The sequence below is a fragment of the Trichomycterus rosablanca genome, chromosome 6 (genome assembly GCF_030014385.1).
Source record: "Trichomycterus rosablanca isolate fTriRos1 chromosome 6, fTriRos1.hap1, whole genome shotgun sequence".
In the NCBI taxonomy this organism is placed as follows: Eukaryota; Metazoa; Chordata; class Actinopteri; order Siluriformes; family Trichomycteridae; genus Trichomycterus; species Trichomycterus rosablanca.
The window spans coordinates 14,660,496-14,676,281 of NC_085993.1; the positions used below are offsets into that span (position 1 = coordinate 14,660,496).

The 15,786-nt window shown below is 37.5% G+C and overlaps 1 protein-coding gene across 4 annotated transcripts in view; it reads right to left on the reverse strand.

Moving 5' to 3' along the window:
- Positions 1 to 1,153: 1,153 nt before the first annotated feature.
- The window catches only part of ralgapb (Ral GTPase activating protein non-catalytic subunit beta), a 48,397-nt gene continuing 33,764 nt past the window's right edge, over positions 1,154 to 15,786 (reverse strand). For 2 of the 4 annotated variants that reach the window (XM_062997477.1, XM_062997475.1), the window contains 12 exons: positions 14,857 to 15,044; positions 14,301 to 14,404; positions 13,240 to 13,392; positions 12,211 to 12,420; positions 9,155 to 9,313; positions 8,895 to 9,057; positions 8,487 to 8,609; positions 7,639 to 7,775; positions 6,904 to 7,009; positions 4,230 to 4,305; positions 3,985 to 4,133; positions 1,154 to 2,851 (listed from right to left, as the gene is read on the reverse strand). In XM_062997477.1, coding sequence (XP_062853547.1) covers positions 2,658 to 2,851; positions 3,985 to 4,133; positions 4,230 to 4,305; positions 6,904 to 7,009; positions 7,639 to 7,775; positions 8,487 to 8,609; positions 8,895 to 9,057; positions 9,155 to 9,313; positions 12,211 to 12,420; positions 13,240 to 13,392; positions 14,301 to 14,404; positions 14,857 to 15,044 — 1,762 coding nt within the window. In that variant the 3' untranslated portion in view covers positions 1,154 to 2,657. Of the gene's footprint in view, positions 2,852 to 3,984; positions 4,134 to 4,229; positions 4,306 to 6,903; positions 7,010 to 7,638; positions 7,776 to 8,486; positions 8,610 to 8,894; positions 9,058 to 9,154; positions 9,314 to 12,210; positions 12,421 to 13,239; positions 13,396 to 14,300; positions 14,405 to 14,856; positions 15,045 to 15,786 lie in introns of all 4 variants that reach the window. The other 2 variants (XM_062997476.1, XM_062997474.1) reach the window with 1 other exon arrangement.

Genomic DNA, 15,786 nt, shown 5'->3' on the forward strand with positions numbered 1-15,786 from the left:
TGGTGAACACATTTTATGCTAAATGTACTGATGTTAAAAACTGCTGGGACAAGAGAAAACTGTAAGGGAGTTTTATTCACTCACATACTAGGCAGTAAATGTCAGATTGTAGTTTAGAATTTCTCCATCAGCAAACATTGTAGATCAGCGGTGCTTTAGGTGGGATAAGGCGTAGTTATTGTAACAGACTTTTCTGTGCTTGTATTGTGACAATGGTTTGATGGCCGTTTCTACACGAAGTGAGTGTGTTTTGACCCTTTGGGGCTTCCATAGTGCATGGACTAACGTGCTTGACTCAGCTTTCCGGTATTTGGTACCTTAACAGAATAAGTTAATAAAAGTGTTCTGCTCCCGACAACTTGTGAATATAGCGTGTATTTATTTCTTTATAAGTGCATCACTACAACGCTCGGTTACATTATGTTAACAAACCGCAAATGAAAAACGGTGGCAAGTCCGACATTAAAACGTTTGTTTTAACATAATGTTAACATAATGTAACCGAGCGTTGTAGTTCTACCAGTCAAGTCTCAACATTAACTAGAATTTGCGTTAACGGCACTATTATTTTTAATCGCGTTAAATTGAAATCGCGTTAATGCGTTATTATCGCGTTAACTTCGACAGCCCTACTAATAAGCCATAAGTTTAAATGGACACCTAATAGAACATAATGTCTATATGTGCTATATTTATTGTTCATCTTCAGTAAAGCAATTTCTTTTACCACATACTCCAGCATGTTTAGAAACTGGAGTCAGAGTGCCGGTCAGCCATTACATGGCGACCCTAGAGCCAAAAGAGTTGAGCCTTGCTTAGGGGCCAAATGGTTTCTGTTAGCAGAGCCAAAATTCGAACCCATAGTTTTCTGCTTAATAACCCAGGGTCCTAAACTCTGAGCTACCACTGCATACTTCACACTGGATCAGTCGTCTCCATCTAGCAGTCTTGACCATCCTCCTCTGTCACACCAACCACCTGCATGTCCTCCCTCACCTCCTGAGAGAATGGCTGAAAACGATGAACCTAAAACAACCTCACACGTGAACATACAAACCTTCGTACAGTGAGCAGAGGTAAAATTTTACATAACAACAGAAGTCACATGAAACATGATCAAAAAATATGATAAGAAGTTAATTAAAATCTTTATTTCATTATGTGTTACATTCAATATCCAATGTGTTTCTTTAGGACACATATATGATAGGCATAAATACAAACAAGCGTTCTTTTTTTGTGCCTTTCCTAATAGAATAAGATGAGTGAGCAAAACTTCACACCCTTCTATTTACATTTACAGTCCAACTTTATACAAAGTCGATGCCTTCAATATTTACAAAAACAAGGAGGAAAACTACGTCTCTAACCATCCAAATAAAGGTCCAAGTTCTGAGTGTTGGGAAAAGCAGCTCGTTAAAGTGGGTCATCATAAAATGAGAAAATCGGTCATCTCATTAGGTGGGATTTGTGAATTTCGACTGATATAAAAATATGATATGGTGCAATCTGTGGTGTATAATTTAGGAATCACTTTGTGTTATTTATGCAGATTTGAAATTTGGAACTTTCTACCAAAAATGTGACTCGTTCCTTCTATTTCAGAAATTAGGTGAAACGATCCAATGAAATGAGCATCACGGAGGGTAATATTTTAAGTCAATCCTTTCAATCACATCTCTGCAGTGACATGTTTTTTTTAACGCTACATGTCAAAACACATGAAGAAAGGAAAAGATGACCTTCCATGTGTTTCTCGGTGGATGGTACATAAATGCTCTGTTTAATAAAGAATCCTTTATAATCCTAAAAGGAATGAAAAATGAAAATAACGTCCTAAAAGACCAGTGTTTGACATCCAGCAGAAAAGGAAAAAGTAAAATGTGGCACCTACATTTACCAGGTAACATAAAATGAAATGAACATAAAGGAGAGCCCTTCTGACTTTGAAATGTTGCCTGAATTAATATGAAATGAGAGAAAACACGAGTCAACCACAGTTTTTTTTTTCCATGAAGGATGTCAGCAAGGAATATAAGGCTAGAATGTTCCGCTAAAGTATTCAGTACTTTGTTGCTGACTTTAAAACCATGATCATGTCAAGAAGGACTTTTAAAGTCTTCATAACTGCTACATAAACATATCAAATGAAAAAAGACAGACATTCATTGTATGACCTATCAATATTTAGGACTCCCGTGGAGTCGAGTCTACAGACAGAAAAAAATCAGTGTGGAAATGAGAGAAAACAAACTGAAAGAGAACATGAAGCTGAGGTCAGCTTGTAGTGATGCATAAGAAGAATGGTAAAACCACCTGAGTTTAAAAAGAACCATAACGCATCAACACAGACGGAAACAATGTGTGTGTGAAGGGGAGGAAAAACGGCTTGCACTGGCATCAGTGTTTACTCTGGTTAGTGTTTTGGACTAAACTTGTCTTATCTCTGCTTCCTATTTTTACTGTCCAAAATGATGGTGGAATAAAAAAAGTGAAATACAGTAATAAGAAAACGGAAGAGCATCCATTCCAGCGTCAGCGATCGGACCAGCTAGTAAGCCGCCACATGGGCAATAAATGGAGCTTTGACAGCTGATATACTATGGCCGTTTGCCAGTTAAAAACAGCAATTATGCACCACTGCCCCACTGAGGCTTTTAGGGGTTGAGGCTTTTCTCGCCAACCTCCTGGAACAGTGACGTGTAGAACTCCGGCTCCAGCTGTTTGTTCCGGTAACGGTTAACAATTTCAGCGATTTTCTGTTTCCGGCGTACGTGAGGAGGGCTGTAGGAGTCGCTGTCTAGACGCTTCCTTCGACATGCATTTATTACTGTCTGTCTTACCAAGAAGCCTAAGCACAGAAAGACACACAAACATTATAAAAATACTCTTAAAACCAGTTATAAAAACATTTTAAAGATACTTTTAAACCTGGTTATAGAAACACATTAAAAAAATTCTTTTAAACCCAATTATTAAAAACAAAATTTAAAATACCTGGTTATAATCTGGTTATATATATAAAAAACATAAAAAAAAACCTTAAACCTGGTTATAAAACATTTTAAAGATAATTTTAAACACAATTATGCAAAAAAAAAAAAATAATAATAATAATTTTAATACTCTTAAATACGATCATAAAAACCATTTTAAAGATACTCATAAACTGGGTTATAAAAAACATTTAAAAAAAATACTCTTAAACTGGGTTATAAAAAATATTTTTAAAGATACTAATAAATCCAATTATAATAAAACAAATAAAAATACTCTTAAGCCTGGTTATAAAAAATATTTAAAAATACTCTAAAATTCAGTCATAAAAAACATTTTTAAAGATACTCTTAAATCCAATTATATAAAAAACCCCAAATAAAAATACTCTTAAACCTGGTTATAAAAAACATTTAAAAAATACTCTTAAACCCAATTATATAAAAAAAGAAATAAATAAAAAATACTCTTAAACCCAATTATAAAAAATAAAAAAAAAATACTCTTAAACCCAATTATATATAAAAAAGAAATAAACAAAAAAAACTCAAACCCAATTATATAAAAAAGAAATAAAAAAAATATTCAAACCCAATTATATATATAAAAAAAATAAAATAAAAAAAATACTCTTAAACCTGGCTATAAAATAAATTAAAATACTCTTAAACCTGATTATAAAAAAAAAAACAATTTTTTTTTAACCCGATTATATATATATAAAAAGAATAATATTAAAATAAAAATACTCTTTAAACCTGGTGATCTATGTTTTACTCTTGAAGGCATCTTAAATACTGCAAATGGCAGAAGCCATTGTGAGGCGCACTTGTCAGTGTGCTTGTCAATGCCAATCCCAAGCCCGTATAAAAACAGGATGCCATCAGGGGTATAAACAGTGCCAAGTCTTGTATGTGGACTGCTGATCCACTGTGGTGACCCCTAAACATGTGAGTAGCTGAAAGAAAAAAAAAAAGAGAGACCCACCTAATGACCTTCTGCTGACTACCATGTTGTCCACTAAGGGGATGACCATGCTGAACTTGCCCATGGCCCCATGTAACTTGATGCGGAACAGGCCAGTTTTCAATGGATGAATAAAAATGACTGGCACATCCTTCTCCGAAGTGGTGGGTCTAAGAAGAATTCCAAAATGAAGAAGATTACACACTGTTCAGCAGCATCCTGATTAATAAAATATGTTTAGAGTTATGATGGCTTTATTGGCCTACCTGGAAGCACTGCTGTTAATTGCACTCTCCACCCCTGTGCTGGTCTCAGCCAGCAACTCGGACAAAGGAAAGTTTTCTACAATAGGTCAGATCATGCTTTTATAAGTGATACAATAAATACTGAAGCAAATAAAGATCCTGCATTTATATTTCCTTTCTTTGGTGATTATATATAATCACAGTAAGAAAATAACTAGGAAACGGTAACCTTAGCAATTCCACATAAGGAGCCAGTAGACAGGTGCAACTTTTTGGCAGATTTTCTTGTACTTTTTATTTGCCCCAGAATCAATGTGAACAGAGAACTGAGATTTTTTTAATATTATTTTTTTCTAATTTAGCCCATCTTGTAAAAAGGAAGGTTTACTATTAGGCTTCTGTACATGAAAGGTAGTGGTAGCTTAGTGTTTAAGGTACTACCCTCGTACCTACCCTCCCCTGCTCTCTGACTGTTTTTCATTCTGGGTAGCAACTGCTGTAAACGCAATCTTATCACGAACTTTGTACAGACTTTTTGCTTACAGGAATGAAGAGCTGACAGAAACATTTTCCCAACCCCCAACCCAACGTCTCCACTCTTAGCTTAATTCCACCAATACGGCAGGACGGGTCTGCAGCGCGCGCTGGTTATGGCTGCGAATCGCCGGATGGCTGCTGTCGTAGTTGGTTACTTTTCCGATCCCCACATCCCTAACCCGTGGCTGGTTGTGTGACTATGTTATGTTCTTATGTTTACATGTGCTTGACGGGGCTTTTTTTCGTGTTACCACAGTGTGCTCCTCAGGGAGCACAATCTGGTTGCTGTTTTTTTCTATCTCTTACTCTCCCAATGTGTTATCATTTCTTGTTTCTTATCCTGTCTTCCCGTTCTGTCTCCCCCGCCCCCCTTGTCATATTGAATGTTCTGGACGGGTTGATGGCTAATTTCGCTGTAATTGTACCTGTTGCAATTTATAGTGACAATAAAGACTACTACTACTACTACTATTACTACTACTACTGACCTAGTAATATAAAGGTTGCAGGTTCAAGCCCTACCACCGCCTAGTTGCCCCTGTTGGGTTTTTAACCCTCAATAGCTTGCATTGTATTCAGACACAATTGTAAGTCACTTTGGATAAAAGCATCTTCCAAATGCCATAAATGCGTGTTCCTTTTTGTCTGCTGTAACCTAACTAGTGTGTGTCTAGTTGCAAGACACATCCGGATAATGTCTTTACAAAGTGAGTGCAGGTTATGCCTGCAGGCTTTCCATCAAAAACCTGTTTCAAGTTAATTCAGTCTGTGCCCTTTTACAGCTAGCAGAGCATTATTCATAACACAAGCAGATCAATGGCTACAACATTAGCAACCACATTTCCAAAATGGATATTTCTGGAACAGGTTTACTGTTACAATCAGTTGTTTTGTTTGTCCTGATACCCCTGCTGGTATCAGTTTTACTGCCTCAAATTACTTCTAATGCTGAGTAAGAGCTAACGTAAATGTTTCGCCTTGCAAAATATTCTATTTATTTTTGACCTTGTGTGATCTCCTGACACATGATGCTACTTACTTAACTCGGTATCTAAGAAAATGACAAGCCTGTTGTCAGCTGAACTGTGTTATTGTTGCTTATTGCTCTACACGTATTACTTTACTACACTACAAGTAATGTCTGGCTTATTAAGCCCAGTCTGCATGGATAATAATTAAGGCTCTACCTAATTCACAGCTTTGAATTAAACCGCACCATGGACCTTGAAATGAGCTTTTTGCTGTGTAATATGCAATTTGCAGTGAAATTCAAAATTTGAGGTTTGTGTTTAGCGATTTAAAATTTTTCATTCATGTAGCGTTTAAGTGCCTCACGCTTACTGGTTCATTTACACTATGAGGCGGTCGTAGCAATCCTATGGCAATTCAGTTAGCAATCAGTCAAAATGCCCAAGATGTTGAAGTCTAAATCAGCTAAAAACACAACTCTGGTAACGAAGTTGAGAAAACTCCCAACCAATACTGTGGACGCAGAGGGGGTGAGGGTGTGTCAAAACACGGACAAGAATTTTCATCTTTGAGACCGTCGCTGGTTGTTCTGGGTTTACATTCAACTATTAAGGTAGCTGTGCTGTGTATTGTAGCTTCCATTTATTCTATCATTCAATTTATGAGTGTAATTTAATGACTGTCCTGAAATGTGGCACTTTCTTTTTTAAAAATCCGTAAATTCTGTGGTTTAAAAAAAAAAAAAACGCGGTCCCCGAAATTAAATTTTCCCGTGAATTTAGTAGGGCCCTAATAATAATAAGGCCTTGTATACACAAATAGAGGTTGTTGCATAACAAAACAGAGCAAGGTATTTATTTTTGCATCTGTAGACAGGATTTATATTAAAGTGATTAAGGCTTTTTGATATGCTTGTTATTGGCTTTGATTACTGGTTTAGCTAGCCTTATTAACACCACTGTGCAACATTTTTTTTACTGTCAGTGTCATTACAACAATACACATACAGTAAGTCTAAAAATACCATTGTATCAACTGTATCAATTTTCTGGTTAAATCTCTAAGTTTACTAGTTTACATTTAGTCTGGAAACACTGTTTTTTACTAAAAAAGTAACTTCTAAACACAAATTGCAAGCTTTACTAATTATTATTATTTATATTATTATAACTTAAAATTTTTTTTTTACCAATATCATCAAAGCGCTCCACCCAGACCACCAGTACTTTCGTTTCTGGACCTAGAGGTGGTATACTCCTTCCTGTTGGCAGCTTCTTACTCTTTGCAGTGGGAGACTGAAAAAGAACATAACATTACATAGCGATCAAACAACAAAATGCTAACTGATAAAATAAGGACAATGAAAGACTTGCTTATATAGATACAACAAGCTGGACATTATAAACCTGGAATTCATTTTTATTTCTTGCTGTGTAATCTTTGAATGTCATTTATTATTTTTTCCGGAAATGGGGAGGGTTGGGGTTATAGGAAACAAGTAATCAAGCATTTTTTATCCACAGAAAAAATTACATTCGACTTCCTGCAGCATATTTGACTAATACACTCTCAGCTCCATGACAGTTATGCTGATATCAATCTGGATGGCGCGTTATTTCTCTGACACAAAGAACACTACGCAGTCCTAAAAGCAGTGCTGTTTCTAAGATTGAAGGTCATGTTTTATGCTCTGCCCTTTATTTCATTAGATTCTCTAATTTATTTAGATTATTTCACATACTATTGAGGCTGAAACACCTAAAACCTAAGAATTCTCATGAACTTTGTTTTATGTGTTGAATTATTTGCTTTCATGAATGCTTTATTTAGCCAATTTTTGGTCTCCAGCTTTGCAATTTATGTAGTTGATGACACATTGTGTGTGTGTGTGTGTGTGTGTGTGTGTGTGTGTGTGTGTGTTTACCCGTTGTGCTGGGCCCATGTTATCAGAGTGATTGGGAAAGAGATCCAGTGTCAGGTTGGGTTGCTTCAGTAGGCTGGGCATCAGCTCCATCTGAGAATCAGAGTCTGCTGTGGGGAAACTGTTCTCAGATGACTCAGCTACGCGCAAACACACACACACACACACACACACACACACAATTATTATACTGAGGAAAAATAGGTCAACGTTATCAATAAAGAAAAAAAAATGAATAAAAATAATAATAATAATATTACTTGTGCATTTTAATGACCAAATATGTATTTATATTTAATTGTTTTCCCTGAAGAGAATGTAGACAAATAAAAGAAACCTTCCTAATCATAAAACAGTCCTATTTGCTGTTTGGATTAAGTGATTAAAAAAAGGCAGAAAACTACACTAGTACTGGATTTACACAATCACTTACCTAACTACAAGTTACCGGTAGTTGTATCACCAATACAATTCTGTTAATTGTTAATTGTGAGGGCAGTTGTAGCCTACGGGTTAAGGTACTGGACTAGTAAGTAGAAGGTCGCTGGTTCAAACCCCAACCACTGTCAGGTTGCCACTGTTGGACCGTTGAGCAAGGCTCCTAATCCCCAATTGCTTAGACTATATACTTTAAGTCGCTTTGAATAAAAGCGTCTGCTAAATGCCAAAAATATAAATGTAAATGGCTAATGTGAAATGCAATAATTAAATAGCTTCACTACTTAAAATGACACCTCTGCCCAGCATGGCACATAAATAAGTAAAGTAAATCTCCACAGGGTATTGCTGTTAATTCTAGCTGTTGTACCAACAAATTAAATAAAGCCCTATTTAGAAGGGTAGGTTTTTACCTGATGAGTCACTGAGTGAGGGCACCACAAAGGCAATTTCTGTAAGAGCATCAGCGTAGTAGAGCACCATCTTTTCACCATTAAATATTCCTCCTCCTGTTTCCCCAACTGAAACCAATTCATCTGCAGAACCAGCAGGGGAAAAAAACAACTGTCATTCATTTATATTCCAAAAGCCCATACTGCAGCAGTAGAGGAAACTAAATGGAATCAGGGAATCGGATACAACTAGATTGGGAGGAAAATTGGGAAAAATGCATAAAAAATAACTTTCTATAAAAATACTGTACATTTTAAAAATACATCCATTGTAACACCTAAAAATTTATTTAAATATTTAATGATCAAGTACTGCATAAGTACAACAAAAAACTCCCTCCTCCAACCAGGATGGGTTTTTGTGTGTACCTGGTGTATCAGTGCCATTGGATTGAGTGTTGATGGTCCAGCTGGTATATACACTCCCAGTCCAGCCTGGGTGATGGCCCACTTCGACTGGCCAGCCAAGAGACAACAGAAGCTCCAGAAAGTGTGGCTGCACACTCGCTGAGGATTCCACATTCCTCAAGATCTACACACACAAAACCACAAAAGCAATTTTACAACCTCAGAGCGACACATCAGTTCACACATTTCCATAACTGTCTCTGTGAATGGTGTGTTCATACCTCTTGACTGCTCTTCTGGCCTGCTTTCATGTAGAAGATAAAAACTGTGTCACACGGTCGGCATGGCAACAAATCCAGAAAGCCCATGTCATCAAAGAAGCCTGGTACAGCCGAGTCCAGAGCAATGAGATGAGGAGGCAAACGACTATTACTCGGCTCCTAAGAAATAAGAACACACGCACACACACAGATGAATAAAGATCTGGTTTATTTAATCTGCATTAGAAAAAAAAATTAAATTAAAAATAAATTATATCTTATAAATATTGAACAATGTAGCAAATGTTGATAACATATTTTGCCATATCCACAGCTCTACTGTAAAGCTATCTAATTTGAAAGAGAAATTTGAATTTCAGAATAAAAAGATTATTTTGCTGCCAAAAAAGACTTAATTGTATTTAAAAAGTATAGTGTCTAAAACATTTTAAATAATGAGGTTTGTAGTAATACTGACTGTACTGAATTGCAGCTCATTACATCTGTGAGAGCAATCTAAAGAATGGCAGTGGTAATTTTACAGACTTGATTGTTGTATAAACTGGTGTGGCTTATTGTTGGATGATTACTGTTGGTATATTCCATGTGTTAATTAATAGAGTCTAACTTTCTAAGTCTTCTAGTGTGTGACCAATTAGTTTTCCCATCAGTGGGCAGATGTAGTCGTTGATGTCCTAGCAGTTTGCCATGATGCCTAAAAGACAGCAGGTTGTGATGTTGAAATTACTATGTAATGTAATGTATAAAAGAAATAATATTACAGTGTATAGATTTAGTGTACTGTAATGAATAAATCACTTAAAATTGCAGCAGTGTCTATACAGAAGTACACTGTAATGCCTAAAGTGCATTTCTATGTCTAAAGGCAAGTCCCAATAATAGTTTAGTATAATATCTAAAGAGAAGTACACTGTGATGTTTCAATGAGAATGCATTGTGATGTAAAGACCCCATTGTAATGTTTTAATAAACGTGTACTGTGATGTCTATAGAATAGTACATTGTGACATGTCTAAATGAGTGTACACTGTGATGTCTAAATGAGTGTACACTGATGTCTGAATGAGTTTACACTGTGATATCTAAATGAGTGTACACTGACATCTAATGATGAGTATTTAAGTGTACAATGTGATGGCAAAAAGGAGGGTACACTGTGATGCTGAGAAGAGGGGGCATTGTGATGTCAAATGGAGGGTACACTGTGATGTTGAGAAAAGAGTACACTGTGATGTTGAGAGGAGGGGGCATGATGTCGAAAGGAGGGTACACTGTGATGTTGAGAGGAGGTTACACTGTGATGTTGAAAGGAGGGTACACTGTGATGTTGAAAGGAGGGTACACTGTGATGTTGAAAGGAGGGTACACTGTGATGTTGAAAGGAGGGTACACTGTGATGTTGAAAGGAGGGTACACTGTGATGTTGAAAGGAAAGTACACTGTGATGTTGAGAGGGGGGTACACTGTGATGTTGAGAGGAGGGGGCATGATGTCGAAAGGAGGGTACACTGATGTTGAGAGGAGGGGGCATGATGTCAAAAGGAGGGTACACTGATGTTGAGAAGAGGGTACACTGTGATGTCAAAAGGAGGGTACACTGTGATGTTGAGAAGAGGGTACACTGTGATGTCAAAAGGAGGGTACACTGTTATGTTGAGAAGAGGGTACACTGTGATGTTGAGAGGAGGGTACACTGTGATGTCAAAAGGAGGGTACACTGTGATGTTGAGAAGAGGGTACACTGTGATGTCAAAAGGAGGGTACACTGTTATGTTGAGAAGAGGGTACACTGTGATGTCAAAAGGAGGGTACACTGTGATGTTGAGAAGAGGGTACACTGTGATGTCAAAAGGAGGGTACACTGTGATGTTGAGAAGAGGGTACACTGTGATGTTGAGAAGAGGGTACACTGTGATGTTGAGAAGAGGGTACACTGTGATGTTGAGAAGAGGGTACACTGATGTCAAAAGGAGGGTACACTGTGATGTTGAGAAGAGGGTACACTGTGATGTTGAGAAGAGGGTACACTGTGATGTTGAGAAGAGGGTACACTGTGATGTCAAAAGGAGGGTACACTGTGATGTTGAGAAGAGGGTACACTGTGATGTCAAAAGGAGGGTACACTGTGATGTTGAGAAGAGGGTACACTGTGATGTCAAAAGGAGGGTACACTGTGATGTTGAGAAGAGGGTACACTGTGATGTCAAAAGGAGGGTACACTGTGATGTCAAAAGGAGGGTACACTGTGATGTCAAAAGGAGGGTACACTGTGATGTCAAAAGGAGGGTACACTGTGATGTTGAGAAGAGGGTACACTGTGATGTTGAGAAGAGGGTACACTGTGATGTCAAAAGGAGGGTACACTGTGATGTTGAGAGGAGGGGGCATGATGTCGAAAGGAGGGTACACTGTGATGTCAAAAGCAGGGTACACTGTGATGTTGAGGAGAGGGCATTGTGATATGGAGAGGAACTTATATTGTGATGTCTAGAGGAGGATGCATTGTGATGTCGAATGGGGGGACACTGTGATGTCGAAAAAAGGGGTACAATGTGAAGTCGAAAGATTGTGACTTCCAAAGGAAAGTATATTGTGATGTCAAAACTGATGTTGAAGAGATGTTGAAAACCTAGGCAGCTGCCTAAGTACAGAGGATTCTAATAAGGCATAAAAACTCATAAGGTAGATTATTTAATTGCACTACTTAGACAGCGATTACGGCAATTACATCACTGCCAAGGAAGCATTGGATGCTCCCTCGTTATTCAGTCAGATTAACGTCACCTCAGTAGCAGCCTTTTAAGGTATCTAAGAATTTAGACAGCCTTCTTTTCGGGAGTGCGTGTACAATGACGTAAAACGCTATCTATGTAGAGAGCTCACTAGGTTTTCAGACAGACCCACTTTGATGTCAAAAAAATGAGACGACAAAAGGAGTGTACATTGTGACAGTAAAAGGAAAGTTTATTGTGTTGTCTAAATTAGTTTACTGTTATGTTGATGAAAACACTGTTATGATAAGTCCACAAATATGGAGCATTGGTATGTTACATTACCTTGAGAGCCTCTAGTGACAGAAAGCCGAAATGTGAGAGAAAGAGGCGTGCACTTTGGAACTCCTGTGCTGGAGGGGGAGGTTTGCAGTCAGTAAGTGGATCGGGAAACGATTTGTTCTTCCACAGCTCCTCTGTTTGGTGCTCCAGTGTCGTTTCGTAGTCTATCTGCTTCACCATCACTCCCCGAAGCTTTTCATGCTGCTGTTCAAGCTGATACACACAAAGTCACACACAAACACACACAGCCGGATTAGCTACTTGAGAGCATCCTTGAATAGCTTCAGACACTTAATACTAACACAAAAAAATATCTATGCATATAATCTGCTTTTGTTATTTAATACACTTGCACTGGATTAACTTCTTGAGATTATCTAACAGAGGTTTTAAACAACTTGCTCAGGATTAAAACTCTTGCTACAAGACAACAATTGAAGGATAACGACAGGCTGTTTTTAATAACCTGAAATGTTCTGTTTATATAACACAGCATTGTGTTAGATGTCAAAATAAGGTAAGCCTCAATAGCTTTAGCGTTCTTTATAACGGCCTCATCACAATTGTTCCAGTTAGTGCTCTTCCAGTTTAAAAAATTACACAATTTAGACCAAAATCAATGGATAAAAGACCTCTTAGTTAATTAAATGTTCAATGTGGTTATGTGTACTTAAAATAAACAGAAAACATCAGCCTAGCTGGGTTATTGAGTCGATACCAACTTTTATGTGTCATCTGGTGTGCACTGGTTCCTAAATGCTTCCACTTTTCAGTAATACTATTCACAGTAGAATATCTGGAAGGGAAGAAATTTTACGAACTGATTTGTTGCAACGATGGAATCCTATTACTGTGCTATGCTCAAATTTAATGAACCCTTTAAAACAATCCATTCTTTCACAAATGTTTGTAAAGGCAGACTACATGGCTAGGTGCTCGATTTTATACACCTGTAGCAATGGGACTAAATATATGAAACTGGTATAAACTTGCTATTTGCGAGTAGGCAACAATTTCTAAAAGTGTTCTTACCTCCTTATCTACTATATCATGAAGGTCTGGAATGCTCAGGTCAGCTTTGACAAACGGAATTTTGTCCACCTCCTCTGGAAACGGCCTGTGTTTCACATTAAAGCGAATTCCCACGTCATTTTTGGGTGTAGGCCGACTCTCTGGAACAAATATCTGCTGTAGGAAAGAGACATACAGTATGAGAGTCCGATCTGCAATGTTAGTTTTTGTTTTGTCATGTCCAATTCCCACCACACGCCCCCTCCAACACTTGTTCAACCTGTGGCTATTTATCACCACTTCTCAGTGTTGGGTTTCCATTCAGAGCATACAGAGAGCATACAGAGAGACACTTTGAGCTCCATGCCCAGCTGCACAATTACAAATCTGGAGGGGATTAAAGTTAACACATGCTTCATTCATGACACCTGTAGAGCTAACACGTGCTCAATTTAACACACATGAAGCCAGGATCATCTTTGGCTGCTGCTCAATCTCAATGTGACAGGAGGGGGAAACTACAGCAATTTGTGCACAAAATCCCACATGCATGATCGTTTAATGAACGGTGTAATGTAGCCACTTGGAGTGGCATTTAGTATTTTCAGTGACTTTTAATAATACACACAGTTAAACATTAACACACTTGTAAGAAACAAGCAGGTCATAGCAGTCATTGAATTTGAATTATGTATGATTGGAATTAATTTTAAATACAATGGATCAATAATACACATATAGCATTATAGGATTATTAATTTAATGCCTTGTGACATTTTGAAGACTTATTTGTGCCCAAATTAATAAAACTACTTTGACTGCATCCATTACAAAGTACATGGAACAGTGGTATCTGGTATCACCCAGATTGCCAGGTGTAATGAATGAATCGTAAATCAGATGTTGCGAACTGTGGGCAGAATTGAAATGGTTTCAATTATTTAGTCCAAAAACATGATAAAAACAAAACAAAAAAAGTTGCAAAAGTCAAAATACACAAAGTGTCACGACATGACCTTACAAGTGTATACTTCTGACTTAAACTATAAATGCTGTGATTGGTCAGGAGGAGTAGGGGTTACCTTCTGGTTAGCTCTGGCTCCTCGAGGCTGGTGGAACAGTTGCATGGTCCAAGCATGACGACCATACATGCCTCGAATCAGCATTGTAACAGATGGACAAGGGTCTAATGAAGGGAAAAAAAACATAACAGTAACTTCATTTTACATCTTACTGCCAAAAAGAACCCAGACAACCAAATCTACTGATACCGACCTGATCCAAAGATAGTTTTTGCTGTAACTAAAGCTAAAAGTAAGTCTAGTATTAGACAAAAAGTTTAAATACTTAAGCAAACAAGTAATTGTTTTTATGTATTATTTGAAACCATTTACATTAAAATATTCACTTAAATACTGTTGATTACACACACTTATAAGAGATTATAAGCTATTTTTAACTGTTATTCATGTTAAGCGATCATGTCAATTTAAGGCATTGCTACCCACCAGCAATTGATTATTCTAATAGTTGTAGCCATAGTGTAAAATCCATTCCTTTAACAAAAGGTTTACCTAAAATATCACAAATTAACAATGAGTGGTAATGACAAATTCATCACAGATGTCACTGACTCACTCTGTTCATTGCCGAGCGACTGCTCCAGCATGGCCAGGATGACAGAATTGTCAAGGACAAAGTATCTGAAGTTACTGTGAGAGGTGGACGGTAATCTGGAGTATTTAATCAGTGTGTCTTCATTCAGCAGGCTGCAGGTGGAGGCGGGGCCACTCGGAGATGGGAACGCACCCAAAACCTGCATTATACTGGGAAAAAAAATGGAAACGGTTATTGAAATGTTACAACTAGAGATGTACCAATCGGGGTTTTTGGCACCGATTCCGATCTCCTTTCAGGGATATCGGCCGATAGCCGATTCCGATCGGGGGGGAAGGGGGGATTTAGCAGTAAATAAAGTAAATAAACTTAAAAAGAGCCTCACAGTGAAGATAAACCGGAGCAGCGCGCGCGTGTGCGTGCCTTTAGAAGAGACGCTTTGTTCACAGTATCGCTATAAGTGATTCATTGATTTATGAGTCGATTCGTTTTATGTGAAGCGTAAGTTTCTCTTCTCAGTTATCTCTCCGTGTTTTCTGTTATTAATTAATGTCGTGGTTTTAAATAAACACCAGCTACTACAGAACATTTTTTATGACTCTCTTATATTAAAAAGCTTCATTAAAAAGCTTAATTAAAAGGCTTAAATAAACTGTTATTACCACAGATCTGTAACCGACTCAGACTCGTTCCGTCTAAAGAGCTAAAAGTTTTCTGATGATCTGATGATGAAGTTCAGCAGATGATCCTGAACTAACGAATTTGGTAATGAATAAACTTTTGCCTCTGATTGGCTCTGTAACGTTTTCTGCTCTCATTTACATCACAAGCAAGAACCACTTCCGATTTACCAAAGTGAACCAGGAGTTTATATAACGTGCTGATAGAATCGACTCAGATGTGACCGGGTTGGTTGAATTATCCTTTTAAAGTAAATATTACAATCAGCAA